General features: G+C 39.7%; 2 protein-coding genes across 5 annotated transcripts in view; one reads left to right on the forward strand and one right to left on the reverse strand.

The window, feature by feature from the left end:
- LOC122674033 (gamma-secretase activating protein) overlaps positions 1–3,500 on the forward strand; it is a 91,389-nt gene extending 87,889 nt beyond the window's left edge. For all 4 annotated transcript variants that reach the window (XM_043872038.1, XM_043872040.1, XM_043872039.1 and 1 more), the window contains 3 exons: positions 138–239; positions 411–510; positions 908–3,500. In XM_043872038.1, the coding sequence (XP_043727973.1) occupies positions 138–239; positions 411–510; positions 908–999 (294 nt within the window). In that variant the 3' untranslated portion in view covers positions 1,000–3,500. The remainder of the gene's footprint in view (positions 1–137; positions 240–410; positions 511–907) is intronic.
- A 13-nt stretch (positions 3,501–3,513) lies between these two features.
- The window catches only part of CCDC146 (coiled-coil domain containing 146), a 144,023-nt gene continuing 119,826 nt past the window's right edge, over positions 3,514–27,710 (reverse strand). The window contains exons 10-19 of the mRNA XM_043872043.1: positions 20,548–20,643; positions 19,472–19,642; positions 16,222–16,310; positions 15,967–16,131; positions 14,531–14,755; positions 12,751–12,979; positions 9,239–9,367; positions 8,568–8,705; positions 5,434–5,682; positions 3,514–3,959 (exon numbers count right to left, since the gene is read on the reverse strand). Coding sequence (XP_043727978.1) covers positions 3,756–3,959; positions 5,434–5,682; positions 8,568–8,705; positions 9,239–9,367; positions 12,751–12,979; positions 14,531–14,755; positions 15,967–16,131; positions 16,222–16,310; positions 19,472–19,642; positions 20,548–20,643 — 1,695 coding nt within the window. The 3' untranslated portion in view covers positions 3,514–3,755. The remainder of the gene's footprint in view (positions 3,960–5,433; positions 5,683–8,567; positions 8,706–9,238; positions 9,368–12,750; positions 12,980–14,530; positions 14,756–15,966; positions 16,132–16,221; positions 16,311–19,471; positions 19,643–20,547; positions 20,644–27,710) is intronic.

The following is a 27,710-nucleotide window of genomic DNA, read 5'->3' on the forward strand; positions in this document are numbered from 1 at the left end:
GTTCATGCTTGGTGTTGGTCATTCTGTGAATTTGGACAAATGTATAAAGAGATATAGCTCTCATTGTAGCGTCATACAGAGTATTTTCACTGCCCTAAAAATCCTCCTCTACATATTTTTTTAATTTGCAAAAATAGCTTACAGGTCAGAAGATCTGTCGACTTTGGGATCATCCTGTTAGTTCTAATATTATTTCCCGGAACCATGTAAAGCGACTGCTTCAGAACTACAACAAACAGGTGAGTCTGTGTGGAGCAGAGCCCTGCTTTATGTTTTTTTGGAGCTGCTTTGTCCATTTTATGAATGGCGTTTCTTGGTGCTGAAGTATGGACAGTAATTTGTAGTTCTTACCACTTTAAGTTTGTGCTTTTTTGGAGAATCAGCTGCCTTCACAGCCATTTCCCTTTTAGCCCTGGAGTTCTGTAATGGACAAGTCATCATTCAGTGTGGAATTTCTGCCTCTGAACTACTTCATTCACATCCTGACAGACATCGAGTCCTCCAATCCAGGTAAGTCACTCCTCTGTTTCTCAGAATTTGCCTGTTTTCCTTTGATGCATCCATCAGTCTCTGTTTACTTCTGTGTACCCTTTTCTTGCCAAAAGGTCCCTTACTGGTAAGTAGGATCTTATTGCATTTGGTTTTAATTAGCAATATACAGTTTACTACCTCAATTACCAAGGGAATAACCACCTTTCAGGTTTTAAAAAAATTAAGAGTTATAACCCATTTGGTTGGTGTGAATGGCCTTTCTTGGTGCTGAAGATTAATAAATTTTAACAACACATTCTCAGAATAATATGTTTTACTAGGATATAAAATAACTATGATTTCAGTGAGTTGTAGGCACAATATTATAAATGTTCTGTGACCTCATAGTAACTCTTTTCTCTCTTTTTCCTTTCAGCTCTATATGCTTTTGAAGGACATGACAATGTGGATGCAAAGTTTGTAGAGGAAGCAGCTCTGAAACACACCGCAATGCTTTTAGGATTGTAAAGAGAAAATACAGTTATATCTGCTTCCAATATTTTAATCTTGCTTATTAGCTCCATTCTCATTAGGAATTCTTTAGCAATATTTTAAATTGGCAACCAAAGTCAGAGTACCTTGTTGAGCCATCTGAAGGTCAGTTTGATACTTTGTTCAGCTAGAACTAAACCACTGTGTTTCATCCCATTTTGAACAGCAAACGAACAGTCAAGTGTAGAGAAATGACAGCCTGCCCAAGGAGGTATGCAGTAGTGTAAATTCTTCCGAGTGATTGATCCTCCTAGTACTCTCATAGGCCAAAAGTTAGCTACTGTTATACTCTGAAATAAAATATGCTTAAAAAATGTAGGAACAGTGCTTAGAAAACCAAAAATTAGATGTGTCATTGAAATGAGTATGTGACAAGCAGAAAAATTAAAAGTTGCAGAAAAGCTCTATTGGAAAGAGGATACTTTTTAAAAAAACTAAATTTAAACAAAGTAAGATCTATTAATTCTAGTACAGAATAATTTGTAGAATATAAAAATTTGTATATACGTAGATTAGGATTTGTCTTTGTGAAGGTTCAGATGAAACTGTATTTAATATTGTAAAGTGTTTCTTTATATTTATAAAACTTTGATTTAGCAATACCTTATCATTTAAAAAAAAACACTGAAAGTTTTAGCCTGACTCCTTTGTTCTTTGAACTTTGCCTTTTCATTCCTATCAAGAATCATGAGTCCATGAACATGTGCCCCCAACCCCATGAAGCCTAATGAGTTTTCTTTTTTATCCCTTTCTCTTCTACAGTGACATTCTGACCATAATATAGTTGCTTCCTGTAAAAAAGCCCATGACCCTTTACTTTGGTCTCTTTACACTTTCCCTCAGTGAACTTGTAAAATTTTAGTATATGTGCTGCCAAAGCGAGCACATGAACTTGTAAAATTTTAATGATTACAAACATCACTAGCTGGTGTAACAATTCAGCTTTTCTAAAATCATCATTGTATTCTAAAAATTATCCTTTCTTACAGAATTTCCCGTTTTGGTTAAATATTTCATGGTCACTGAGGCTCAAAATCTTGGAGCCATATCAGCAAGGCGGTGCTGATTTTTCCTCCTGATAAGGTCACTATTTTTCATTCCCTACGCTTTCCTTTTCTTACCGGGGTTGTTTCTGTTGCTTTCTGAAGTCTAATTCATCTGACGCACATTTGAGATAAACACTAGTTTGATCCTGTCGCCACTTTCCTCATAATCCTTCAAGCACTTGGCATTTATTACAGGATAAATTCCAAACTCCTTGACGTTCAAGATCTCCCATATCCTGGCCTCATACACTTCCCTGGTACTAGTGTTCCCTTCACACCACGCTGGCTCACTGGGCCTGGAGCACGGCTTTTGTCTTCTTACTTCCAAGTCTTGCTCAGGTTATTTCCCCCACCTGGAATTCCCCTCCAGTTATTAAAATCTTATTTATGCTTAAGGGCCAGATAAAAAGTTGCATCTGAGTGATTGATCCTTGGCCATTCCAATGCAGAGTGGTATCTCACTCTCTAGACCTATAGCATTATTGTAATATTTAAGCATTCAAACCTTTCTGATTTTTAAAAATTAAGTTTCCTTTCGATATTGTTATACCTCCTATGTGTTTGTTTTTGAATCCCTAATTACTGATCCTGTAGCACAGCAGCTGTGTGTTAAGTATGCAGTATTTTCTGGCATTAACCACAGCTTATTCAGCATCACTTATAGGCACTCCTAAGGAATTGCTTTTTAATGATTTCACAAAGCAGTCAGGCGGATTCAGGACTCCTAGATTGAGGAGGAGATTCAGTCTATAGATCCAGTCTATCAGGTGGGGGCTTGGCACAGATTTTGTTTGATTTAGCAAAACAAACAAATGTGATACTTCTCACTCCCAGAGTAGAGAAATTAAATCCGTAACTGATATCAATTTGAAATTACAATAGTTTGAGCATATTAATGAGTGGAAAAACCACAGGCTTCAAATCTACTTGTGTACTTTTATATGAGAAAGTAAACAGAATCATGAAAGTATATTTGGATGCAATACAATATAGAGTAATGAAATAAGTGAAACTGGCCTCATTTTCAACTCTTTCACATGCAGAGTTTAAATATTTTCATTGAAATTTTGAAAGATCTGGCATCAAAAGAAAGTAATAACAAGTATATTTGCCTATAATATTGTGGAAAATCTAGTTTATAAGAAAGGTAAAATAGGGCATGATTGTTTTTGCACAAAAGGATTCTTTATTTGTAAACAGAATCATTTATAATGTCGCTTTAAAAAAGACAAGGTCCTTTACTGCTTTTCACTCAGTTTAGATTTACCAACATCAACTTCCAATACAGCTATTTACTTAACAAAGTGAGTTATGCCCCTGTGATACTTGGGATGTTCTTCTTTTAAACCATTTTTTCTTTCTCTTTAAAGTAAGTATATTGAGCAGGACCTCCTTTTCTTTCTGTAATAAAGACCACTGCCAATTTCTGTACTTTGTTGAAAAGGTATTTATTTTTATTGCATTTTTATAGCACTCAGACTACTATATATTTCTGAAATGTAATCAAGAGATGGAGTGAAAAATCAATGAGTGTGAAAGGAAGGAAGTATATGTTGTTGTCTGTTGGGTAATTGTGGATACTGTATTTGTTTGTAATTTAGGGCTATTTGCTGACATTTTCCAGCTGTGGATATGAAGAAGCCTGGTTGAAGTATCTCCTTCAGAAGCCTGGGTTGGTTCACATGTTCAGATTTCAATCGGCTTTGTAACAGGTTTCCTTATGTGTCTCATGTTGGCCCCAGGTTCACTGGGTTTGAAAGGAGCCAGAGCGCCATACGGCTTTGGCAGAGGAAGAGTGGCCTCTGCCTCTGGGATGTAGGCATTTGGACGCTGCTCCGCAGTTGTGTAAACACCATTGGGCAGCTGGCGAGTTTCAGCTTCCAAGAACTCCTGCAAAGAATGATTTATCCTTTTCAGTTTTTGAAAACAGTGGTTAAGTCACTTCATCCCCAGGGCCCATCAGACACAGCTGGATCTGAGCACCCTTTGGCTATGCTGGCCAACATTTCAAGGGACAAAAGGGTGTGGGGGTAGAGTCACCAAACCCACACACGTCCCCACATACATTTCCTCTCACTAGAGTGACCCATGTGGCTCAAGCATCACGCTGTTCCTGGGGTTTAGGGTTGATCACAAACTGGTTGATAGAGCCTAAAGTCACCACATTCCAAACTCAGTATCTTATGTTGCTGCTGCTGCTGCTAAGTCACTTCAGTCGTGTCGGACTCTGTGCGACCCCATAGGCGGCAGCCCACCAGGCTCTGCCGGCCCTGGGATTCTCCAGGCAAGAACACTGGAGTGGGTTGCCATTTCCTTCTCCAATGCATGAAAGTGAAAAGTGAAAGTGAAGGTGCTTAGTCGTAAGCACTAGTTATTTCCATCTCTGTGACAAAGGCAGGATAATCTATTTCCTTTGGTAGGTCACTGGTGAGCAAACGGTACAAAGGAAGAGATAGGAGTAAAATAGAATCAGAGGAGAGAAGAGGTCAGCAGCTTGCTTTGAGCCTCAAGATTCTGCCTGTATTTCTGGAAAACAGGAATCTCTTATAGCATTAAAAAGAACTTGGGGGAAAAAATGGAGACAGGTAAATGACAGCTGGGACACCACAGGTAAAAATCTGAATGCCTTCAAAAATACAATCCTAGGCAGTGAGTGTAAGAATGATAAGTCAGACCCTATTTTCGGGAATTCTCAGTATGTGTTTGGAATACACTTTTTTCTCGGCTTAGAGAGTGAACAGTGATCTTCTGGGGATGTCCGCCCCATAGTCAAGAGTAAGTTGTAGGTCTCTTTTGAAAGAGATGCCAAATTCCACTCTCAGATTATTGAAGGGTCGTGGGAGTAGGAAGAAGAGCTGGACACAGAGCTCCTGTGGAGTCAGTGATAGAGTTAGGTCATTGGTGGGAGAAGGGTGGCGCTGGAGTCATCGCTTCTGCACCAAATGCAGAGTCTGCAGAAACTTGTGGTGAGCATATGCTTGAGGCCTCACAATATGCTGTGGTGGCCGCAGCAGATGGACATCGAAGAGTAAGGTATGGTCTGAGCAGGGCTGCAGAGACAGAGACTAGAGATCTAAGATAAAACCAACGCCAGCATGGTCGTTGCCATGCCAGTGGGAGGCCTGGCATGGGACATGGTGCTTGCCAAATGCTCTCCAGGGAATATTCTGTTTACACTGTTGTACTTTGACTACCTACATAATAGCTTAAAAAAGCAAAGCTTCTCTCTAATGAGTTGTTAGGACTCTGTGTACGGTGGAGTAGAAAAATTTCATGTATTTTGGGAGGATTGACAACCCCTGAAACAGCCCTTCCTGGCACCCTTTACAAATGCAATGTAGAAAATACAGAAGCCATAGCTTACCTGAGACTTTTCAGCGATGGCCAAAGCATACATTTCTTCATCTCGAAGTACTTTCAACCATTCTCTCTCAATGTCTTTATTGAGGGGCAGACCCTTTTCCATCCTGGAATTGCAAGTGAAGATGAACTGTTCCTTCTCCTTGACTTCCTTTTGGAGTTCAATGGCCATAGCTTGTTTCATGGACAGCTCAGCAACAAGAGCCATCATTTTTTCAGTAGCATCTTTGATCTTTTTCTGGTAGCCATTCATCTAGGATTAAAAAGTCCAAGGCTTAGCCTGTGTATACACTCCATGAAGACAGGATACTGGTTGGCTGGGATAGTGGGTGGCATTTTTGCCTGAAGAAGGGAGAGGTTAAATGGGAATTCACAGAGATTAATCACTGGAGGACAGCTCAGAGATTCAGCCCAACACTCTGGCTGTGAAATAAGGACAAGGAGGAGGGAAAAGAAAGAGATCTGTTCATCTAGTCAACGGATTTCCAGGTGGGTAGAATTGAGGGGAATAGTTTAGTGTCTTCATATTTAAGAGGTGGTAAGAACAAGGGAAAGGATATTCTTGATGTCTAAGTTTTGACCTGATTTTGCCTTCTTACTAGTTTGCTACTTATCCAGGGGGGAGAATCTGATAGAATGGAACTGTATTAGTTACTAATACACTGACTTAAAAAAGATAATCAGCATCTGTGATGATTTTTAATAGAAGCTATTACCCTTCAACATGTATGTTTTATTGATCATAGTTCCAAGGATGCATCATTATGAGGTCATAAGCAAGCATGAGCTGAACTGGGCTATCTGGACACTAATTTGAAATGCAATATTCCTAGTTGTGTGTGTTAATGCGCATGTGCTTACCTTTTCCTATAAGCTATTTATCATTGAATTAAAGAATCAAAGAATTAAAAGATAAGACTAAGTGGAAAATTTGATTTTAAAGGACAGAAAAGAAGTAAAAGTTGGAATTGGTGGTTCCTATAAGCTTTCTGGCCCACTGCATGGCCTTTCAGTGTGGCTGTAGCCCTGGTGGGGCAGTAAGAGATGACTCCTCCCACCCGCCAACGCTCACTGTTGTATTATTTTGCCTTAGTATTTCTTCATATCCTTTCACTACTGATATCATAGTATAAATGTATTTGGTTATAGCCTGTCATCCCACAGGAATGATGGGACTTCATGGGGACAAGGACTATTTGTTTTACTCATAATGTTCCCAGTGCTTAGAATATAGGAGGCAAAATTAAAACTGAATGTTTGTTGAATGAAGGAATGAATACATTCTTAGTCTATTTTAATTGCTCAGTCCTCTGAACCAAGGTAATTTGAGACACAAATATGAGCTTCCAAAAACTACACCCGACCTCAAAACACTTTCTTCCCTAGAAGATCAGTAAACTGAGTTTTAAGATTATGTATATTTCTCAAGATCACTTGCTAGTGTTGGTAAATCACAGATCTGGGATCTGAATGTCTTATCTTCCAACTCTGCCTACTATGAAGAGGTTATTTTAAATGGAGGAGGATGAAAGCCAGGTAGAGAGCATGGAAGGTGGGGAAAGGAAAGGGGAGATAAATCATGAGGACAGGACTTAGTTCTGCTGGAACCTTCCTGGCCACGTGTATGGTCTCGACAGCTCCAATTTGTGTTACTCTGGCTTTCCAGTTGACCACTGGAGAGACTGCCATCAGCTTTGACAAGCCAACCCTAAGCAAAACCAACTTCCCCCACAGAAAGGGAAATTCATTTTCCAAAAGAAAAGAGGGCAACATTTAAAGAAACTCCAGATATGCTAATTCAGGCTAAGTTTATGAGCTTAAAAAAGTTTCTTAAAGGTTTCTTATTTTATGAGGCAAAGCTGAGATTTGCACAAGTGCTGCAGTCCATTAGTGGAAGTGATTAGAACAGAAGAGGAAAAACCAAATAAAAGTGGCCAAGAAGGCTTCAGATTTATAATAATATAGTGTGCCAGAACTGTTTCTTAAACAAAACTGTCAACTTATTCAATAAATGTGTTTCTAGAGGATGTGAGGCATCCGGAAAACTAAGAATAAGAAAGAACCACTGCCCTCAGGAGCCCGCAGTGGGGGGCATGGTGTCGCTGTTATCTGTGGTATCTTCTTAACGGTTTCCTCCCTTTAGCAATGTGTGGACATTGGGTCTTTCCCCTTTTGCACACAGCAGCTCGAGCAACTGTTGCTGACTGAATAAAACCCTGAGCTGTCACAGAAGGATTCTCCAAGGGGCTGGGGAGGCCAGGCAGGCAGCAGACCCTCTGACTCCAGACAGTGTGAAGTCCTGCTGCAAAGGCAGTGCAAAGCCTCCCGCCTCTCGGTATAGCTTCCAGTCTCTGCCTGACCCCTCAGCTTTGGATCAGAAGCCCTGGTATATTAAGCTTAGGGAATTAGGAAGCTCAGCGTTACTGGCCTTTCCTCCCTAGTGGGGCCTGGTGGCAGCTCTGCCCCGTGGTGCTCTGTGACTGCTGTTCTCTTTAATGGTTCCCTTCCATTCTGGGGGGCTTCCCTGGTGGCTCAGTGGTAAAGAATCTGCCTGCCAATGTAGGAGACGTGGGTTCAATCCCTGGGTCAGGAAAATTCCCCTGGAGAAGGAAATGGCAACCTACTCCAGTCTTCTTGCCTGGGAAATCCCACGGACAGAGGCGCTTAGCAGGCTGCAATCCATGGGGTTGCAAAGAGTCAGACACGACTCAAGAGACTAAAGAACACGCTGCTGGGATCTGGCTGCTTCTGGATTTCGGCAATTCCCATGCAAACTACTGGATGTGTGAGGCCCTCCCTTCACAAGGAAGTAGAAAGGATTCAACATGGCACATGAAATGTGAAGATAATGATGGTTATTTTTGAGTACATACTCTGTTAAGTGAAATTTGTGTACTGTCATTGAAAGGCTTAGAATTTCCCATTATAATGAGAATTCATTCAGGGAAACAAGACTGAAACTTACCTTGGGCGATTCTCTAAGAGTCATCTTTACAGTATAAATTTTAATTCTTTGTATTTCTCTAGTCATAAAGCCTCACCTCTCCAGGGCTTTTCTCAGTAAGTGAAGCCATCTATGGAAAATGAGGGTGATAGAGGAGGAAGGGCAGAAGAGAGAGGGCAGAAACTTGGGCAGACCTTCTTGGCTAAGAGTAGTGTGTCCTGCTTGCAGGCCTGCGTCTTGCTGTAGAGCCTGTCTGTGAGCCGGGAGACCTGTTCATAGATGAAATCCTTCTCCAGCAGCTTCTCCTCCTTCTTGGCCAGCTGTAGTTCCAGCTACAGTTAAAAAGAATTTCAAAGGGAGAAAAAAAGTCATGCAAGTCAAAATCTTCCCTAATTAGAGTACTATTCCCCCTTCCCCCCAGTGAAAACCTCTTGCCTTCATAACTCCAGAAGGTCTTTAGAACTGGACAAAGTCCAGACTTACCCTCTTCAACCTCCTCCATCCCCTCCCCTCACACGCGCTATGGAGTTCTTTCTCCCCATGGCAAAAAAATGGACCTCCATCTAGCTCCCATATTGTCATTCCTCCCCAATGCTTCCATCAGGAAGACTAATTCATTTAAGATGCCAAAATTGCTCCTATGGGCTGTGAGACAGAGATGGGTATCTTGAAAGCACTCAAATTTTGCTTCTTTTGGCAACATCTAAAGTCAAGCTTAGCTTTTCTTACTAAATTACAATGGAAGGACTACATTAGTGACTGGAATCATGAGGGATTAATCTGCATAACATGAAACAGTACCACAGATAATCTGTGACAGTGATCAACAAGGGGATAACATGCTATTTTAAGAAAAGACATTTACCGCATCCACTTTTTTGATCATTTCTTCCTCAGTCATATCTTTCCCTGGAAGTAAGCGTGTTCTGTTCTCTCCCTCGGGGTTTATAAACTTTTTCTCCAGGTCCTTTATTCTGTCTGTACACTGTGAAAACTATTAAACAAGAAAGAAACATTAACTTTGCTCAGTAAATCTTAAAGTCACATAGCCCAGGGTCTTTAGGGTCCTTCCAGGCACAGTTGGAAGGGAATTCTTAACAATCCTTCAGCTGTGACTCGGGGTGAGACAGTATTTCTTCTCACTCATGGTACCATGAGGAAGATGCCTGTTAACTGACTTTATTAATACAAAGCAAGGTGGTGACTTCTGGGGCATCAAAAAAAAAAAAAAAAAAAGACTTTATAACCAGTCCTTTTATTACTTCCCATCTGTGTTATATTCATGAGATACTGCGTAGCTGCAGAGCTCTGACTATACACACCTGATCTCTTTATTGCATGCTGTTACAGGGGCCAAGGTAGATAGCACACAGGGTAGACAACACACCAGACTCCAGTTTAAATCCCTTTGCTGGCAATAGGCTTAATGGCCTACCAGAGAAGAGTGAAGTTCTTATTACTAGGTGAACACAGTGCACAGTCTTTGAGGAATAGCCTGAACTATTTGTATTTTTTTTGGTAAACACCCAATATATTGTTTCATGTATCAACTATATTTGTTGACCCTGAGACTTTGGAGGTAGATGAAGAAATACAGAAATTCCCAAGGAGAAGTGGCAGCTAAAACTAGCTGTTTTATAGGGAGAGATGTTTAACACAGCGAAAACCAAGAGTCATCACTTTTAGCTTTTCTACTGAAAATCTGTATAATCTCAAGCAAATCACTTATCTTCTCTAAACCTTAGTCTCCTCAACTGTCAAATGGGAAAATAAATCCCAAATTCATGGGATTGACCCATTAAAAGGGATAATACATTTAGAGTACTTGACATGTCCAAGAGTGATCTAGGTAGAATTTAAAATTTTAAATTTATTCTTGTCCTCCCAGCAAAAAAGAATTTCAAATGGTGACATGAATATTTTTTTCTCTCTCCACACTTCCTAATTGCCCTTAATATGGAGTTAAAGTATCCTTTTATGTGTAATTAAGCATTTGTTGTAATTGTTATTAATAATATTTAATGTCTCCATGGTTAATTAGGGAATTAAATAGGAAAAAATATATGGTACTTGCTTATCAGAGTGGTACCTTGACTGATCTTATTTTCCCATGGGCTTGAAGAAAAACTGTTTTCTTTTTCTATATAAAATGGTGTTCTTATGTCCTAAAATAGTTCACATGACTTCTGAGGACCCTAAAAAGAGGCTATCATTATAAATAAAATATTGCAGGAAAATGTGACTCATGATAATCCTTGGATTAGACTGTTGGGCAATTAAAAACTGTTTCAAGGAACCAAAAAATTCAAACCTTAAGAGAATTCTGAAAATGATACAAAAAAGAGGAAGATTGGGGGGAGGAAAAAAGACCACAAAACACTGTCACCATAACAAACAACAGGGTATGACAGGGATCTGGCACTACATGGCAGGGGCTTGCCTGAAGTTCAAAACTTCACATCATATCCTTCAAAGGGCCCAAGTGATTAGTGCTGAGTATACAATTACATAATTAGATGCAGTCTGAAGACTAAAGGGAAACTTTCTCTTCAACTGTTCTTTAGCTTAGAACTAACTAAGATTGCCCCTGGGGGGCAATCTGGAATGGTGAGGCTGTGGAAGGGAGATGGTGGATGAAGGATGGAAAGACAAGCCTGTGAAATGGAGCTAGGCTGGAGTGCTGCTTGGGTCAATACACCTGGGTGACTGTTCCCAGTGGTGGGTCCTAAGAACTCTACTTGTCTGATACTTAATTTGAATTTCTTTGCATTTCTTTAACGTATCCTCTCACACTGGTGTCCCAATTCTTCAGTAAAGTCAGTTTACAGACACAGACCTCACAGGAATGGCCTTGTGTCAGTGCGGGTGGAAAGAGGAGTGTGACACAAAAGTGGATCAGATGCTGTGTTTGCGATCTGAGGAGGGGATCCCCCAAATGAACCACTGATTGGAAGCAGGAGTTAGTTTGGGGGAGACCTGGGGGAGGCCTGGGGGCTGTTCCAGCCAATCTGTCTGACTCAGGGCTACACTTATTGAAGAAGTGAATGGGAGAACATATAGCTAAAGAAACACTGGAATCCAAACCTTAGCATATTTGTGCAAAATGAAAGATCCTTTTGTCTATATAGCATATTACACATTCAAATGCCATGAAATAGTAAATGCATCAACCAATTTCATAAAGTCCTATAAATTTCCGTGACATGATTGAAAAAAAAAAATGACCCAAAACTGTGTCTATGGCATGAGCTAATGAAAATCATTTGCCTGTATACCTAGAAAAAGACCAGGAGGATCTCATCTAAATTTTTCGTAAGTTTAATAGTAATTATATCTTAGGGATGTAATTTTTGCTTTAACTTTTTAACATGTTTTACAAAACTTCGTAAGTGGAACTTGTCCTAATTTTATAATCAAAAAATCTGAAAGCAAAGGTGACTTTTTAGAAACATAGGTTAAAATGTGTTCCTGCTACATTGAATCAATGGAAAAAATTTAGCCTCAATTGTTTCAGTTTTTTTTTCTTCTATTTTCACTAAGAAAAAAAGTATAATTATTACATAAGAAGAAAATAGCTTTATATTAATGGTTTTATTTATTGGCTATTTTGTGTTTAAATGCTATGACATTATTCTACTTTTAAAAAACCACATCAAAGGCCACGTTACTAAATTACAGGGAAATTACAGGTGTTAACAAGGAGTCTATAGATGATTATCAATGTATAAGAAACAAAAATCTTGGCTCTAGAGAATAAGAGTATCAAAAGTAAGAGAGCTAGATGGTCTGCAGGATCTTCCAGCAGGCTTCAAAAACATAACTATGTGGGTGGTGGTGGAAGCCTATCATCCTCCCAGGTGGTACGGTGGTAAAATATCCACCTGCCAATGCAGAAGATGTGGGGTTCAATCCCTGGGTCAGGAAGATCCCCTGGAGAAGGAAATGGCAACCCACTCCAGTATTCTTGCCTGGGAAATCCCGTGGACATTGGAGTCTGGTGGGCTACTGTCCATGGTGTCAGCTACAGTCTAACATGACTGAGCACACACAGCAAAAGCCTGGATGACTCAAGTTTTGAGCTCTGAAGAAGCTGAGCTAGAGTTGAGATTTGTGAGGGTCTAAGTTCCAGGAAAGGCAGAAAGTGTTTCACCAGGGATTGAAAGACAGTCTATAGTTCAGATGTCTGAAGCACAGATTGTACCCTGGAGCAGCATTCAAGGGCATTTGTAAAGAAGACATGTAACTCATGAGTTCTCCTAGGTACCAGGAGTAGCATGACTTGATTTACAAGAAAGAACTTATATGACATACAAACAAAGGAGGAAAAAAAAAAAAGGCAAATGGTCCCAGGAATTGTGTCATGAATACATGTCCCACCTGAATCTGGAGCACGGCTAAGTCAGCATCCAAGGCACTCTTGACTGGCAGTGATTTCCGGGTCACGTGAATCTGCCTTTGCTTCTCAGCAATCTTCAGTTTCAGGAATCGGATCTTCTCCTCCAGGACATGTAGTTCAATTTCTCCATTAAGCTTCATCTTCTCTTGGATATTTATTTTTTCATAAAAAATGCACACTTCCTCTTCCCGCTCTATCAGCTGAACACCACTACAGTCAAATTAAAAGGCAAAGGCTGAGAGGATGTTGAGGCCACTGTTTTACTAGTCATTGTGGTACCCTCTGGATCTGGGTGCAAAATAACACATCAACATTGCATAATTCCAGAAGATACTCACTGTTGGCTTTCTAGTTAAACTCTACATTTTGAATTTTGAATTTTTCTGGGCATTAGACAGAGAGGGTTGTTTAGCATCTGGACTCTGAGCCAACTATGTTGTTGGCTGGCCGTAGTATATCTGCACGTCCCAAAGGTTTTCCCGGTGTGGGAAAGAATGTCACTTCGCACACACGAACAATGTGATCCCAGAGTCTGATTTTCTGTAGACCCTTTTCATGGGCCAGACTCGCCAGCCGAGATCTGGCCAGAAGTACCCAGGCAGGCAGCCAGGGAATGTGTTTCTTGCAGCTATTCTGCTCTCTCTAATTTGCCAGACCCATTAGGCTCTTTCACAGTTAAATATTTCTGATGCACATTTCCCCATAAGCAAAATCCTGTCTTTTGAAATCATGCCAGGGGAAAGACCCTTCTTGAGGAGACTATGGGGAAAAAACAAAGTAAGAATTTTCTAATTCCAGCCTCACAGAACCGACCAGGGTCTGGGAGCACACTGCCTACATGCTTCGATTTGTGCCAGGAGCCACATAAGAGGACTTTCTTTTCCCAGAGAGAACACCTGCCAGCCCTTTGAAAAAGTTGTGTTCGTTAGGACCCTGAAGTTCTCCCCTGATACTGTCGGCATCTATTATCCCAAAGCAATCTTTGATTGCTTTTCCTTTCTTTCTCTCACCTCCCTCAAGACATGTGTGCACAGGGTTATATTTGGTTAATCTTAGCTCTGTTTTTTGTCTCACTTACTATTCACTGGGTCATCTCCTGAGCTTCTTTAATCTCTTGACATCAGAAGCCAGGTGCGATGCTTTATCACCTTTTTTACTTTCAGGGCCCAGCACTTACACAGAACACAGCCTTACACAGAATAGCACACATCAAGGTTTGATGGAAAAAAAAAAAAAAAAAACAATGCCTGACGTAATTACTACAGGGTTCTATAGTCTCAAATGTCAGATTTCTTAGAGCACAAGAAGCTTGGGAAAACTGTTAAGTAGTAATCGATTAATATTATAGCTGGGAGAAGTAATGCTTCAAGAGTAACACCTCTTGAAGGTGATACTTACTTGCTGAGAAAATGTACTGGATGAATCATTTAATAAATCTGTCCCCAAAGTGAATATAAGATCCAAAGACTTGTTATTTATATCAGTTATTCTGAAATAATTTGATAGTATCCTAAATGGTAGCCTGAGAAAGGACTGTGATCTTTAAGCGAGCAGCTTCCCAAACCCTACTCTTGCCTGTCTCTCTTATGAGGACAAAGTGTCTTATTTTCAAGGAGAGCATGCAGCCCCCCCTCCCTGCCTTGCAGAGGCTAATGACATCTAAGTGTCAAATGTCCTGTCAAGTCTACATAGAAAAATGGGCAACATTTCTAAATCAGATCTCTGGGTTCTTTACTCTCACATCAGGTTCCTGGTTTTCACCTTTCATTTCGACGCTGAACAGCTCTTTCGTATTTCTTTCGAAGCTGTACCATCTCCTCTTCAATCATTGTGATCATGTTGGCAAGTCTGTCGATGTTATTTAGCTGGGCTTCTTTCTTCTCTTTCATTTCTTGAAGCTTTGCTACAATTTTGCACACATCGTTTTGCATGCTTTCTCTGATGGTAATGTTGTTGGCATGCTTCAGCATAGAATTTTGTAGCTTTCTTTAAAAATAATGGGAAAATGGGTATGATTATAACTTCCTTTAGTTTCTTTAAAAACAATGAAGACTTCAGAGAAATAAACTGTCAAAGTAGCTCTTGCCTTAGTATGTTCCTTGAAATGACAATAGTAATAGTAATGATGATATTCATCATGTCATACTGTTTGGAATTTCTGTAATTTTCCAAGTATCCAACTTCCTCTAATCTGGATTAGGACATCTTTCCTTTGTGCCCCAAGAATCTGCTGCTCCCCTTTATCAAAGCAAGAGACTACAGTGATTCATTTACTGCTCTGTTGCCCCCAGGGGACTCTGCTGTCTTGAGAGTGAAGGTGGTTATATCTGACAATGTCCACTGGACCTAACGTAGTGCTTGACTTAATATGGCATCAGAATCAATGCCAAATGAATGCATGGCCTCTGGAAATGACATTTGCTTTCATGTAGGATGAGAACCGGATTAGGATGATAGCTTTGTCTTTTCATACCAGTCCCCTCCCAGCTCTACTCCCATCTCCCTTCCACTACCCCCAAAACAAGAGCCTATTTTGTAATATCTTTAGAAAAGAAAACCGGGCAATAGTGGCCACCAGAAAAAGTCCAGGTTGCATAGATTCTATGAATCAGGGACTAAATACAGGTGGGAGAGTCCACCAGATCTTGTCACATGGTAAATAATAAAGTTTAAAAACAACCATTGGATTAATTCACTTAATAACAAAAAGTCCTATGTAAAGGGCTATTTCTATGGATTAAAAAAAGTGGGCCCAGAGAGCTAGGATTACTTGCCCCAGGTCACACAACTAGTAAGTGGCAGGACTGGGATTTGAGTCTAGAAAAGTCACCTCTCTTAACAGCTCTGCTATACTGCATCCCACAAGCACATTAGATGCTAGGTTGGTTAATTAACATTTGATTGTCTTCTAACTTTAAATGCAGACTGTCAAATTTGTGCTTTTATTTCTAGATGAATAGATGAAAATAAAATGAGAATAGTTACAGATTTAGTTTTCCCCTCACTTAAAAAAAATACAGCTCCCAAGAAGAAGCGTAAGGAATCACATTCAAATGCTCATTAGCTTGTCAGCTCTAAAGCAAGCTATGTGAGCAAGGGCTTTTCTAGCTTTGTAGAAGACTTGTTTTCTACTTTATCATCCCCAGGGTATTTTATCATTCAGTGACTCAGAAGATAGTAGTTACTGTAAGACTTACCTTTCTTGAGTAACTGCACTATTTCTTAAAATCTCCAGTTCATTTAATGACATTTTATGCCTTTCTTTTATTTCATTGACTTTCTGGTGAGCTTTGTGAAGTAAGTTAATAAATTTGTTTCTTTCATTTCGAATAGTGTCATACAGTTTAGCAAACTCTCTGAGTCTGTGAAAACACAAGAATTTTTGAAACTTGTGAAATAAATATTTGTTTCCCTCTCTAAACTAACTAGATAAGTCCTTGAGTAATTTTTACCTCCGATGAATTTCACGTTTTTTCTTCCTGTGTATCCGGATTTCAAGATCCTTTGCTTTGATCTCCCTAACAATGTTGGTATATTTTTGCTGAAATATAAAAGTTAATTGTGAAATTTTTAAAAAGTCCACCACCAACAGCATGTGGATATTCCCAGCCTCACCCCATCTCATAAGTATCCACTAAAGACCATTCTATCTTCATCAGCTGGGTTGTGCAGATCACAGGGAAGAGGCGAGGGCAGGGACTGAAAATTACCTGGCCAGCTGAACTGAATTGCATTGACTGGGACAAAGGGTTCACTAAAGGGCAGAAAGATCCAGAGAGGAGGGGGGGGAAGGGGTCTCCCCAGGTTGGTCTGAGGAAAATTCAGGGAACTTTTCAAGAGCCAAAGAATGATTATGGAAAGCAGGATTGGGTTGGGTGAGTGAGAAATTTGTGAACGATAGTTAAGGGAGTGGGTTTGGAATCAGGCTTTGTTTTTTGTTTTCCTTTAACTAGAGGATAATTGCTTTACAATATTGTGTTAGTTTCTGCCATACATCAACATGAACCAGCCACAGGTGTACACATGTCCCCCCTCTCCTGAACATCCCTCCCACCTCAGCTCCCACCCATACCACCCCTCTAGGTTGTCATAGAACTGTTGTGAGTTGAAGCCTCATGATTTCTGGTGAGAGACTGAAGTCATAATTTTATTTTTGTTTTTTTATTTATTTTTGGCTGCGGTGGCTCTTAGTGGCGGCAGTCAGGATCTCTGTTGCAGCACGAAGGTCTGTCTCTAGCTGCCCGGCCGGGGCTCCAGCATGCGCAGGCTCGGTACTTGGGGCGCAAGCGCTCTAGGGAGCAGGCTCCGTGGTGCACCGGCTTAGGTCCCTCCCACCCCCTCCCACATGTGGAATCTTCCTGAACCAGAGCTCAAACCTGCAAACCAGAGCTCAGACCAACCCTGCATTGGAAGGTGGATTCTTAACCACTGGACCACCAGGGAAGTCCCTGAAACCATGATTTTAAAGCACCTTTCCGTTATTTTGTACGGTGGGTGTTTTTTCCTACAGAATGAAGTGCTATGCTGAGACCAGCCCCATAAGGAGGTAAGAAAGAGATTCCACACAAATATTTTAAAAGACAGCAGTTATTGTTTCCAAAGTCCTCAAGATATACCAAGTGCTAAAAGAACTAGTACGTCTTCAAATCTAAAGATGTCGTGTCTCTCATCTAGGGTGAGAAATGTATTCAAAGAAGTACAGAATTTTGCTGGTAGAAACCAGTTTCTGCTGGCCTAAGGACTGTGAGAGCAATTCCCATAAAAGAAACTAGGCATCTAAGTAACTGTGTCTATGAAGAATTAAAGAGATGTAAAATGTAGTCATCCACTCCCACTTGGAGGTGATAGCAACGTTGACTTTCTTTGTCCCTTCATCTTTTATCTTAGGGATGTAGATGAGAGGTGAAAATAAATGATAAGATTGACTGATCCTTATGGAAAGTATAGTGTATTACCACTGTTTAACAGATTAATCCCCAGTGCTCAGAATACTTCCGGGAAACAATATTTTTCCTTTATTGATTTCCATATTTCAAGAGAAAGAATTGATCTCCTTTGAGAGCAGTTAGCTAAATTAGCCAATTTAGTCATGAGATTTGGCAGACATAGATTAGTCACACATGGGTAACACATGTATCAGGTTTTGAGGTTAATTTAAAAATTGTCTAGTTCATGAAACAGATCCATGCTTCTTGTAACAAGCATCCTGCTCCGTATTTCGTTCCTCTTCCTCCTCCCCTCTGCCACGCTGTTCCCTCAGGCTGCCTCCTTTTCCCGGTTCCTCCCTGGCCACTGTCTTTCTTTTTTTTTACGGAAACTCCCTGAACCCTACTGGGCTTTGCCTGAGCTTCTGGGACAAACTGGATCCAAACTGTTCAACGGGGATTAAGTGACCTTCACCGCCTGACCTCTCCTCTCGGGTCTCACTATTTGACACACTTTCCCCATCTTCCCATGCCCCAACCATGCTAAACTTTTTAGTTTCTCTCTCTCAGATATTCTGGGGTGGTGGGGATGTGGCAATAAACAGTTAAAGGGCAGTTTGAATAGTTGGCTATGGGTTGTGTGATGCAGATCTTTACCTTAGTTTTCTCTCATCTGTATTTACCCTCATGGCTCAATAATGCTCTTTTGTGCATTCTTTCCAAAAAATAAGAAAGAAACGCTACCCTGTGTGAATGCTTGCTCAGAATTAAACAAAGCTGCACTCAGAAACAGCCAGCATCTGGGTCACATGGTAAATTTAGGTATTCTACTTGGGTAACATGTCATATCATTTTTAAGAAGAGTTATATACTTTTTATTTTTAGTTTTTGGGGTGGTGGGTCTTTGTTGCTGTGTGTGGGCTTTCTCTAGTTGCAGCGAGTGGGAGCTGCTGTTTTTTGTGGTGCGGTGGCTTCTCTCGTTGTGGAACACCAGCTCTAAGTGTGTAGTCCTCAGTGGTTGCAGCACGCGGGGTTAGTTGCTCTGGGGCACATGGGATCTTCCTGGACCAGGGATGGAACCTATGTCTCCTGCATTGGCAGGTGGATTCTTTACCACTGGACCACCAGGGAAACTCCATAATAATTTTTAAAAGAAGGTCTCTGGATACAATCCTTATGTGGAATCAGTGATTATAATGTTAGGATTTTAGCTGTGATAGAAAGATTGTTTTGCTGTTGTTTCATTGTTGATTTTGTTTGGGGATGTTGCACTGGGTCAGCTCTGGTACTTGGTCAGGAGCCCAGGAAAGGCATAGGGTGAAAGAGTTACTAAAGGTAACTGTCCTCACATTGTTTTAAATGATGCTGACTCGATGAACTTGGGAAGGAGAGTGGTTTGATGCTGTGGCTCCTGAGTTGTTCTGGGTAAATCATGATGGACTGTGGGATGATGGTGAATCACAGACACCTGTGCCTTTGGGCCTGTCAGCCGTTTCACCTGGAGGTACCCACCTTATTCTTACTGAAATTGTCATCTGTTCAAATCCTCTGCTCATTGTCATTGAGCTAATTCTTTTCCCCTCTTAGATGGTTGACTGTTGCCAGCTGAATCCTGAGACTGTTTTTCAATGCATGGTTGAGTTTTGTTTAGGGAAGCTGTGTAGTCACTGAACTTGAAAGGGACTTAAAGTCATAGTTTTCTAATGAACATTGTATTAACATGAGGCTACCCTGGACTGTTGTGGTAATTAATGAATGGTTACAAAAATGCAGTTACCTGAGCTTTCAGGAAATCCTTGGATTTTTGCTCCTTCTCATCAATTTTGATTTGAGTCATACGGACAAGGTTGAATACCAGTTCTTGAATGTTTTCTTGCTCCTTTAAAAGCTTGTTCTCCTCAGCAAGTTGCTGTTCTACTAACTTAGACTCAGCTTCTGATAGGATTTTCTTTTGGAAAAACACAAATATTATAAAGTATTTATTTGAAGGAACACACTAAGGCCCTTGGACTGCAAGGAGATCCAACCAGTCCATCCTAAAGGAGATCACCTGGGTGCTCATTGGTAGGACTGATGTTGAAGCTGAAACTCCAATACTTTGGCCTCCTGATGTGAAGACCTGACTCATTTGAAAAGACCCTGATGCTGGGAAAGATTGAGGGCAGGAGGAGTAGGGGATGACAGAGGATGATGGTTGGATGGCATCACCGACTCAATGGGCATGAGTTTGAGTAAACTCCAGGAGTTGGTGATGGACAGGGAGGCCTGGCGTGCTGTGGTTCATGGGGTCGCAAAGAGTCGGACACGACTGAGCGACTGAACTGAACTGAACTAAGGCCAGTATCTCAGACTAGTTTTAAAATCTTCTATGTAGAGTTTATTTTATTAAAACACAAAAAGTAACTCTGCTGCCTTAGTACCAAGTATTTATCTTATAAAAAGAAAGTGCAAACATGATAGCATAGAACTTTTTCTTATTCAGATTGTATTTTCAAGTAAATTTTTGAAGAGAAATAAAAGCATGTTTTACGTTGACAGTGGTTTTGAATAAACAAAATTTGAAATTGGATATTGGTGAAATAATGCATTTATTATTTATTTTGAATCAGTAGGCTTTTTACTTTAAACTCTCATGAATTTGTATAATTTTTTTTTGCTAGCTCAAACATATTTTTTTCCTCCTCCAAAATTTTAATGTGGGTTTGAGTGGACTTTGAGATAAAGAAACAGACTCATATTGGGTAAGATCATACTCTCTTTGACTTTTCTACTAACGAGGTTTCATGGAACACAGTTAAAAACACAGCTTTGCATTAGTCATTCTTAGAAATTTAAGTGAAAGTTGATATTAACCTGCTGGGTTAAATTCCTCTTAGCTACTTCAACTTCCTTGTGGAGTTCTCGCCTTCTCTCAGATAATGTAGAATCATCTTTAGGAATAGCTTCAATCTGGAAATCAGAATTTAAAACAGGTATTATACAAGAAAGAAATTTTCAGTGTCCTGTAGTCAGCCCCATCATGAACCTTTTGAAAATGGTGGGCAAATTATGATTCTCACTCTTACAGGAAACTGCTTATCATGCTGAATATTCTTTGTAAAGTCATGGTAAATTGAAATATGAAGATTTGCAAGAGATTTGTAATTCACCAGCTGCAAATATTCTACTTCTTATTCATTTGGAAATAAAAACCTTACCATTAATAGTTGCTAACATTTATAGAGCGTGAGTGTGTGTTAAACAAAGTTCTAAGTGCTTATGTGTATGCTGCTGCTGCTGCTGCTAAGTCGCTTCAGTCGTGCCCAACTCTGTGCGACCCCATAGACGGCAGCCCACCAGGCTCCCCCGTCCCTGGGATTCTCCAGGCAAGAACACTGGAGTGGGTTCCATTTCCTTCTCCAATGCATGAAAGTGAAAAGTGAAAGTGAAGTCGCTCAGTCGTGTTCGACTCTTCACGACCCCATGGACTGCAGCCTACCAAGGCTCCTCCATCCATGGGATTTTCCAGCAAGAATACTGGAGTGGGGTGCCATTGCCTTCTCCAGCTTATGTGTATAGTCTTATTTAATTCTCATAATCACCCCATTAGATAAGTAATATTATCTCCAGTTGTACAGATGGCAATGAGGAACAAAGACATTTAAGCACCTCGCCATGGTGGTATATGTGTGAACCCAGCAGTCAGACTCAGAGCCCATGGTCTTAACACTGTATTTTACTACCTCTTCAATGACTCAGCACTTTGGAAACATGTATTCAAATGATATTTTTTATATCAATACTTACCTGAATTCATTTATGAAATACTATAAGGAAAAATGGGAATTATTAAGAAAAGAATAGTTGTCTACTCTGTAGTAGTTTGAGTACCTGGAAAGTTGTTATACAAAAGAAAACTCTCTTTTTTGTTGATCCTTGAGATTCCACCATTACATTTCTATTGTATTAGCTTGTGCTTTTGTCCTCTGTCAAAGTACTTTGAAGAGAGAACGTCTTATTATGAGATGTTGTTCCCTTATTAGCAATGAACTTATCAGATTCTTTATGATGGAGAAGAGAGCAGAGAAAAAGAGGACATGTGGCAGCTGAAGGGGAAGGAGTACCATCCAAGGATACAAGAAGGGTTACATCGGGGTGCTGACTGCATACTTGACTCAGAGAAGATTTAGAGTTGGGTCTTCACATCAAAAGCTCATGACTCCAGTCTGATGTGGTTTATTTCCTACTGTGACAGCATACACTTCTAGGCACCAAAGTTGAATATTGGCTAAAATTTGTCCCAAGAAGAGAAGATCATACTCTTTTAGTGATTTAAAGGTCACTAAACAGGATCCTTCTGAAGTTCACACTGATCTTTTAAAGTAGCTGAAATGTGTCTTTGGATGCTCCACACCTACGAACCTGTGCATCTTCAGTAGCATCTCTTTTGCCCACAGAGGCCCAATGACATCCTGCTTTCCACGGCCTCTCCTACTACAGAGAGCCAGCTGCTGAGAAGCACATACTGGACTTAGGACAATGAGACATGGTACTGTGAAATCCATGTAATAATATATAGAATTTGTGATTTGGATGAGCAGATAATTCCTACAGCAGGTCAGGAAGTGGAGAGCTTCACATAGACTTGAATAATCAAGGAAGGTTTCAAGGAAGAGTTGAGAAGCCAGCAAGGAAGACTTTGATTTTTCCTTCTGGAAAGTAGAGTTAATTCTTCCTGGACAGATTGGAGTCCAGCAAGTATCTTGGTCCCTGACTATTTCTCTGCCACTGATGCCCAGGAGCAGGCTGCTCCAAATGTTGCTCCCAAGTGTCGGCAAATCTGTACACGAACACTGACAGGGACTAGAGAAGCTTGTACAGTTTCTACAGAAGATACTATGAGAGCAAACTCATCAACTCCTCTGTCAGCTAAAGGCTCCTGACAAATTTTCCTGGATTCAGGTCTCAGGCATTTTAAGTTTTTTCCAATGTTTTAAATTACAAACAACACTACAGTGAATGATACTCATTTTTGAACTCTGCATAACTGCCTTTTAACATTTTCTCAATTCTCCACAAACCCAGCCCTCTAGTTTCAGGAGGGAATTAAGTGTGCTTTGTTTGTGAGAGAGGTAACAAGGTGAACCATTGGTAGCAGAGCTTCCTGGCTGCCTAGCCAATATCTATCCTCCACTTTGACCTTACTAACAGAACCCCAGTTTTGTTCAGAGCTGCTGTATATCCAAAAATCTTCAAACTCCTTCAAAGTTGGGGGGTGATGATAAGAGCCAGGGTGGGCCAATAAAATGTAAGTGGAAATCTGGAGGGGCTCCTGGAAAAGTGACTGTTTTAGGAAGACAGTGTCAGCCAAGTCAGCTGCCATGTGCATTTTGCTCTCTGCTCTTCCTCGCTTCTGTATGATCTTATGCCCAAAGGCTTAATGGCCATTTTGTAACCTTGGAGAAAAAACATCCATGTTAAAGATGACAAGACAAGAAAGCTCAGAGGCTCTGTACTTTTCATTATGTGAAACTGCTTGGTGTGTGCCTATCTTTGGATTTTTTTTATTATTTGAATGAAGCAACCCCTATTTACTTAAGCCACTGTAATTGAGTTTCTACTACTTCTTGAAGCCAAATTGAAAACCTGATTGATACATCTTTTCCAAAGGAAATCTTTCTAAGGTAATCTGGGGACTAGGCTGGAATTAAGCTGAAGTTTCCACTAATGGAGAAGAGAAAAACTGATCAAGTATCAAAGTTCTAATATTAAGTTCTAGTACCGAGGTAAAGTAATTGACCATTATTTTCGAGCCCCTAAGCTGTATATATAGTATGTTTTGTAAGCTTATTCATTTTAGTTATTTATTTGATTTTTATAGAGTAGCATTTGATATATTTTTTAAAACTGTGCATTTATTGAAACAAAAAATGAAAAAAGTAAGTGAGAAATTAAACATCTTTGCTCCCCACTTCCACATTCAGATGCTACTCATCAGGAGGCAGCATTAATACTTTGGTGTCTGTTTTTCCTGACATTTTTAATACATGAACAAACATTTACTTTCATAAAATTAAGAAATTAGGCATATTCTGTTGTAAATATCCCAGTTACTTTGTATCAGTGAACTTCAGTTTCTTTAAGGCTGTTGTTTTTCTAAAATATTTCAAATTTTCATGAGGTCTGTGGAATTCTGGGAGAGTCTCTACAGTCAAAGGCCTAAGAGAATCAAACAGTTGTCCCTAGGGGGAAACAAATTTTGAAGAATAGCCTGATCCCTTCATGCTTATCTTTTATCTTTTTTGGTTTTGGAATGCTTGCAAGTCTGAAATGTTCAGACTGGGAGTGACTGGCTTGACCCACTCCTATTTTCAAGTACCGCCAGTCAGCGTAGGACCATGGCTGGGCTAATTATAAGTCATAAGTTCAAAGAGGATGTTAGTCTCCCCCTGAAACTGAACTAGAACAAAAGCATAGACTTTTCTTGAAGTCAGTGACAGAAAAGGACTTTTATTTTCATTTCTGTTCTATGCTATATGAGTGTTATTTTATGGACTTAATAGCTAGAAGTAGTCCAATATAAATAGCATTTCTTTACTAAAATATGAACAACTTGTGAGCATGCTACCACAATTTCTTCTTTGGTCAGGAGAAATCCCTTATATATTTGTGTCAAGTGAGATAAGTCTATAGTGGCAAACCTCATCATCAGAAACAGCATGCAGTTAGCTTTATTGTACTCTCTTAAATATAACTTGATAGCTAAGGATTACCAGATAGATGAGAAAAATTTCTAGTAAGAAAGAGAAAAAATAAACAAGAACACAAAACACACACGCACAAAAACAGAAAAATGTAATTTTCAGAGAGAAGAAAAAAATAAAAAGCTATTATTAATATCTTTGGTGAGATTAAAAAAAGATATGAAGTATGCATAAGGGTACAATAAAAAATAAGCATTAGGAGAAAAATAGCTTATGGAAATTTAAAATATAACAGAATGGAAGAAAAAGTGGAAGAAATTTCCCTTGTAGCAAGTCAGAAAAACAAAACAGTGGAAAATATGAGAAAAAAAAGAGAAGAAAATTAAAAGGATTCTTTGAGAAGGTCTAACATCTGGATAATAGAAGTCCCAGAGAGAGAATAGTAAAATAAAAGTGGACAAACTTGGAGAAATTATTTAAGATGGTGTTTCAGAGATGAAAAACATAAGTCTCTTTATGCAAAGAACCCACTCTGTGTCCAGTACGATGGCTAAAAATAGAAGCCTCACAAGTGGGAACTTCATTGTGAAATTTTAAATTTTGGGAGGCAGTAAAAAATCCTACAAGTTTCCAGCATGGAAAAAAAGAAAAACTGGTTTCAAACAAAGAATCAAGCGTGAGAATGGCACCAAGTGTCTTAGTAGTGCAATAAAAGACAATTGATCTATACCTTCATTATGAGGAAAAATAATTTCCAATTAAAATATCATATCCAGTAAAATTATTAATTATCTGTTGAGCTAAAGTGAGGATAAAATATTTCTCGATATGCAAGGTGTTCTGACAATGCATTTTCTGACACACTGGTCTTAAAAGATTAGTTTCCATCCACCTTTTCTCAGGGAAAGGTGAATGATATTCCCTTCCCACAAAAAGAGAGTAAGTCAAAGAGAAATAGAAGAGACTCATGGAATACAGGATCTAACATAGGAGAGAGATAAAGGGAGTCACCAAGATGGTGAGTAAGGCTCCCAAGCTGGGGAGTGTACATGTAGAGAAGTTAGACCCAATTTGCAACAGATCAGAAAGCTGAGAAGGGAAAAGCAGCTTCTGATATCTGGCAGTTGACCTGGCCCTCACAGCTGGTGTTCTGTTGAACACAATTTCACAGAAAATCACCATCAGACAAGACCATTCTATGATCATAGACAAAAACAAGACCACTTTGTATTTGTCTTTGGTCACAGATACAAACAAGAACATTGTCCAAGCCACAAAATATCATGTATTCCCGTCTCCTGGTCTTCCTTGCTTATTATAGCTTTAGCCTCAATCTAGTCTTTTCTCTTTCTGCCATAAAATTTATTTATTTATTTATTTTTTTAATAAGATACTCATTCATAGGATTACCCTCACTTTCTGACAATATTCAAATCTAAGGCAAAGTCCTGTTTTCTTAAAACATCCCCCAAAACATATAACACCAGCCCCAAACCTATATGTCCTTTCTCATAGGCTATATGCTGAGACCCTACTATTCCGCCTGGTGTGTATTTTCTCTTGCTGCAATGAGTAGTAAACTCAACTCATTCAACCATAGATGTGTTCCTACTGGTCTTTGGCTAGAGATTACTGAAAAGTCTCAGAAGTGATTTCTATAAGAAGATTAAATGAATAGACTACCAAGTGTGTTTTAACATGCTGAGAGGAAATTTACACAGTAACAGGACAGTTTGGGGTTGAACTAATGATAAATACACAGAAAACTACAAATAAAAACACAATGTATATAAATATTGGGGAACACAATTTTGTAAGTAATTATCTAATGTGATTCAGGTGTGAATGACATTTATTCATAATAATGCAAATATGAAACTTCAAAATTGCTAAAATTATAGCATAAAGCTGTTTAGTATATGGAGGGACAAGAAATAGGTATGTTCAACAGACACGGTTTAAAATAAGCTTGAAAGTGAAGTCTCTTAGTCATGTCTGACTTTTTGTGACCCCTTGGACTTGTAGCCCACCAGGCTCCTCCATCCATGGGATTTTCCAGGCAAGAATACTGGAGTGGGTTTCCATTTCCTTCTCCAGGAGATCTTCCTGACCCAGGGATTGAACCCAGGTCTCCTGCATTGTAGGCAGTCGCTTTACTGTCTGAGCCACCAGGGAAGTAAAAAATAAGCTTAATCCTCATCTTTTATAGTGAGAAGTATTTTTTGTTTTTTTTTTTATCTTTTTTATATATAATAATTTGCATCTAGTTATATCTTTTTTTTTTAAAATTAGTTGGAGGCTAATTACTTCACAACATTTCAGTGGGTTTTGTCATACATTGATATGAATCAGCCATAGATTTACACGTATTCCCCATCCCGATCCCCCCTCCCACCTCCCTCTCCACCTGATTCCTCTGGGTCTTCCCAGTGCACCAGGCCCAAGCACTTGTCTCATGCATCCCACCTGGGCTGGTGATCTGTTTCACCATAGATAGTATACATGCTGTTCTTTTGAAACATCCCACCCTCACCTTCTCCCACAGAGTTCAAAAGTCTGTTCTGTATTTCTGTGTCTCTTTTTCTGTTTTGCATATAGGGTTATCGTTACCATCTTTCTAAATTCCATATATATGTGTTAGTATGCTGTAATGTTCTTTATCTTTCTGGCTTACTTCACTCTGTATAATGGGCTCCAGTTTCATCCATCTCATTAGGACTGATTCAAATGAATTCTTTTTGACGGCTGAGTAATATTCCATGGTGTATATGTACCACAGCTTCCTTATCCATTCATCTGCTGATGGGCATCTAGGTTGCTTCCATGTCCTGGCTATTATAAACAGTGCTGCGATGAACATTGGGGTGCATGTGTCTCTTTCAGATCTGGTTTCCTCAGTGTGTATGCCCAGAAGTGGGATTGCTGGGTCATATGGCAGTTCTATTTCCAGTTTTTTAAGAAATCTCCACACTGTTTTCCATAGTGGCTGTACTAGTTTGCATTCCCACCAACAGTGTAAGAGGGTTCCCTTTTCTCCACACCCTCTCCAGCATTTATTGCTTATAGACTTTTGGATAGCAGCCATCCTGACTGGCGTGTAATGGTACCTCATTGTGGTTTTGATTTGCATTTCTCTAATAATGAGTGATGTTGAGCATCTTTTCATGTGTTTGTTAGCCATCTGTAGGTCTTCTTTGGAGAAATGTCTGTTTAGTTCTTTGGCCCATTTTTTGATTGGGTCATTTATTTTTCTGGAATTGAGCTTCAGGAGTTGTTTGTATATTTTTGAGATTAATCCTTTGTCTGTTTCTTCATTTGCTATTATTTTCTCCC

This window comes from Cervus elaphus, chromosome 18, assembly GCF_910594005.1.
Source record: "Cervus elaphus chromosome 18, mCerEla1.1, whole genome shotgun sequence".
NCBI lineage: Eukaryota > Metazoa > Chordata > Mammalia > Artiodactyla > Cervidae > Cervus > Cervus elaphus.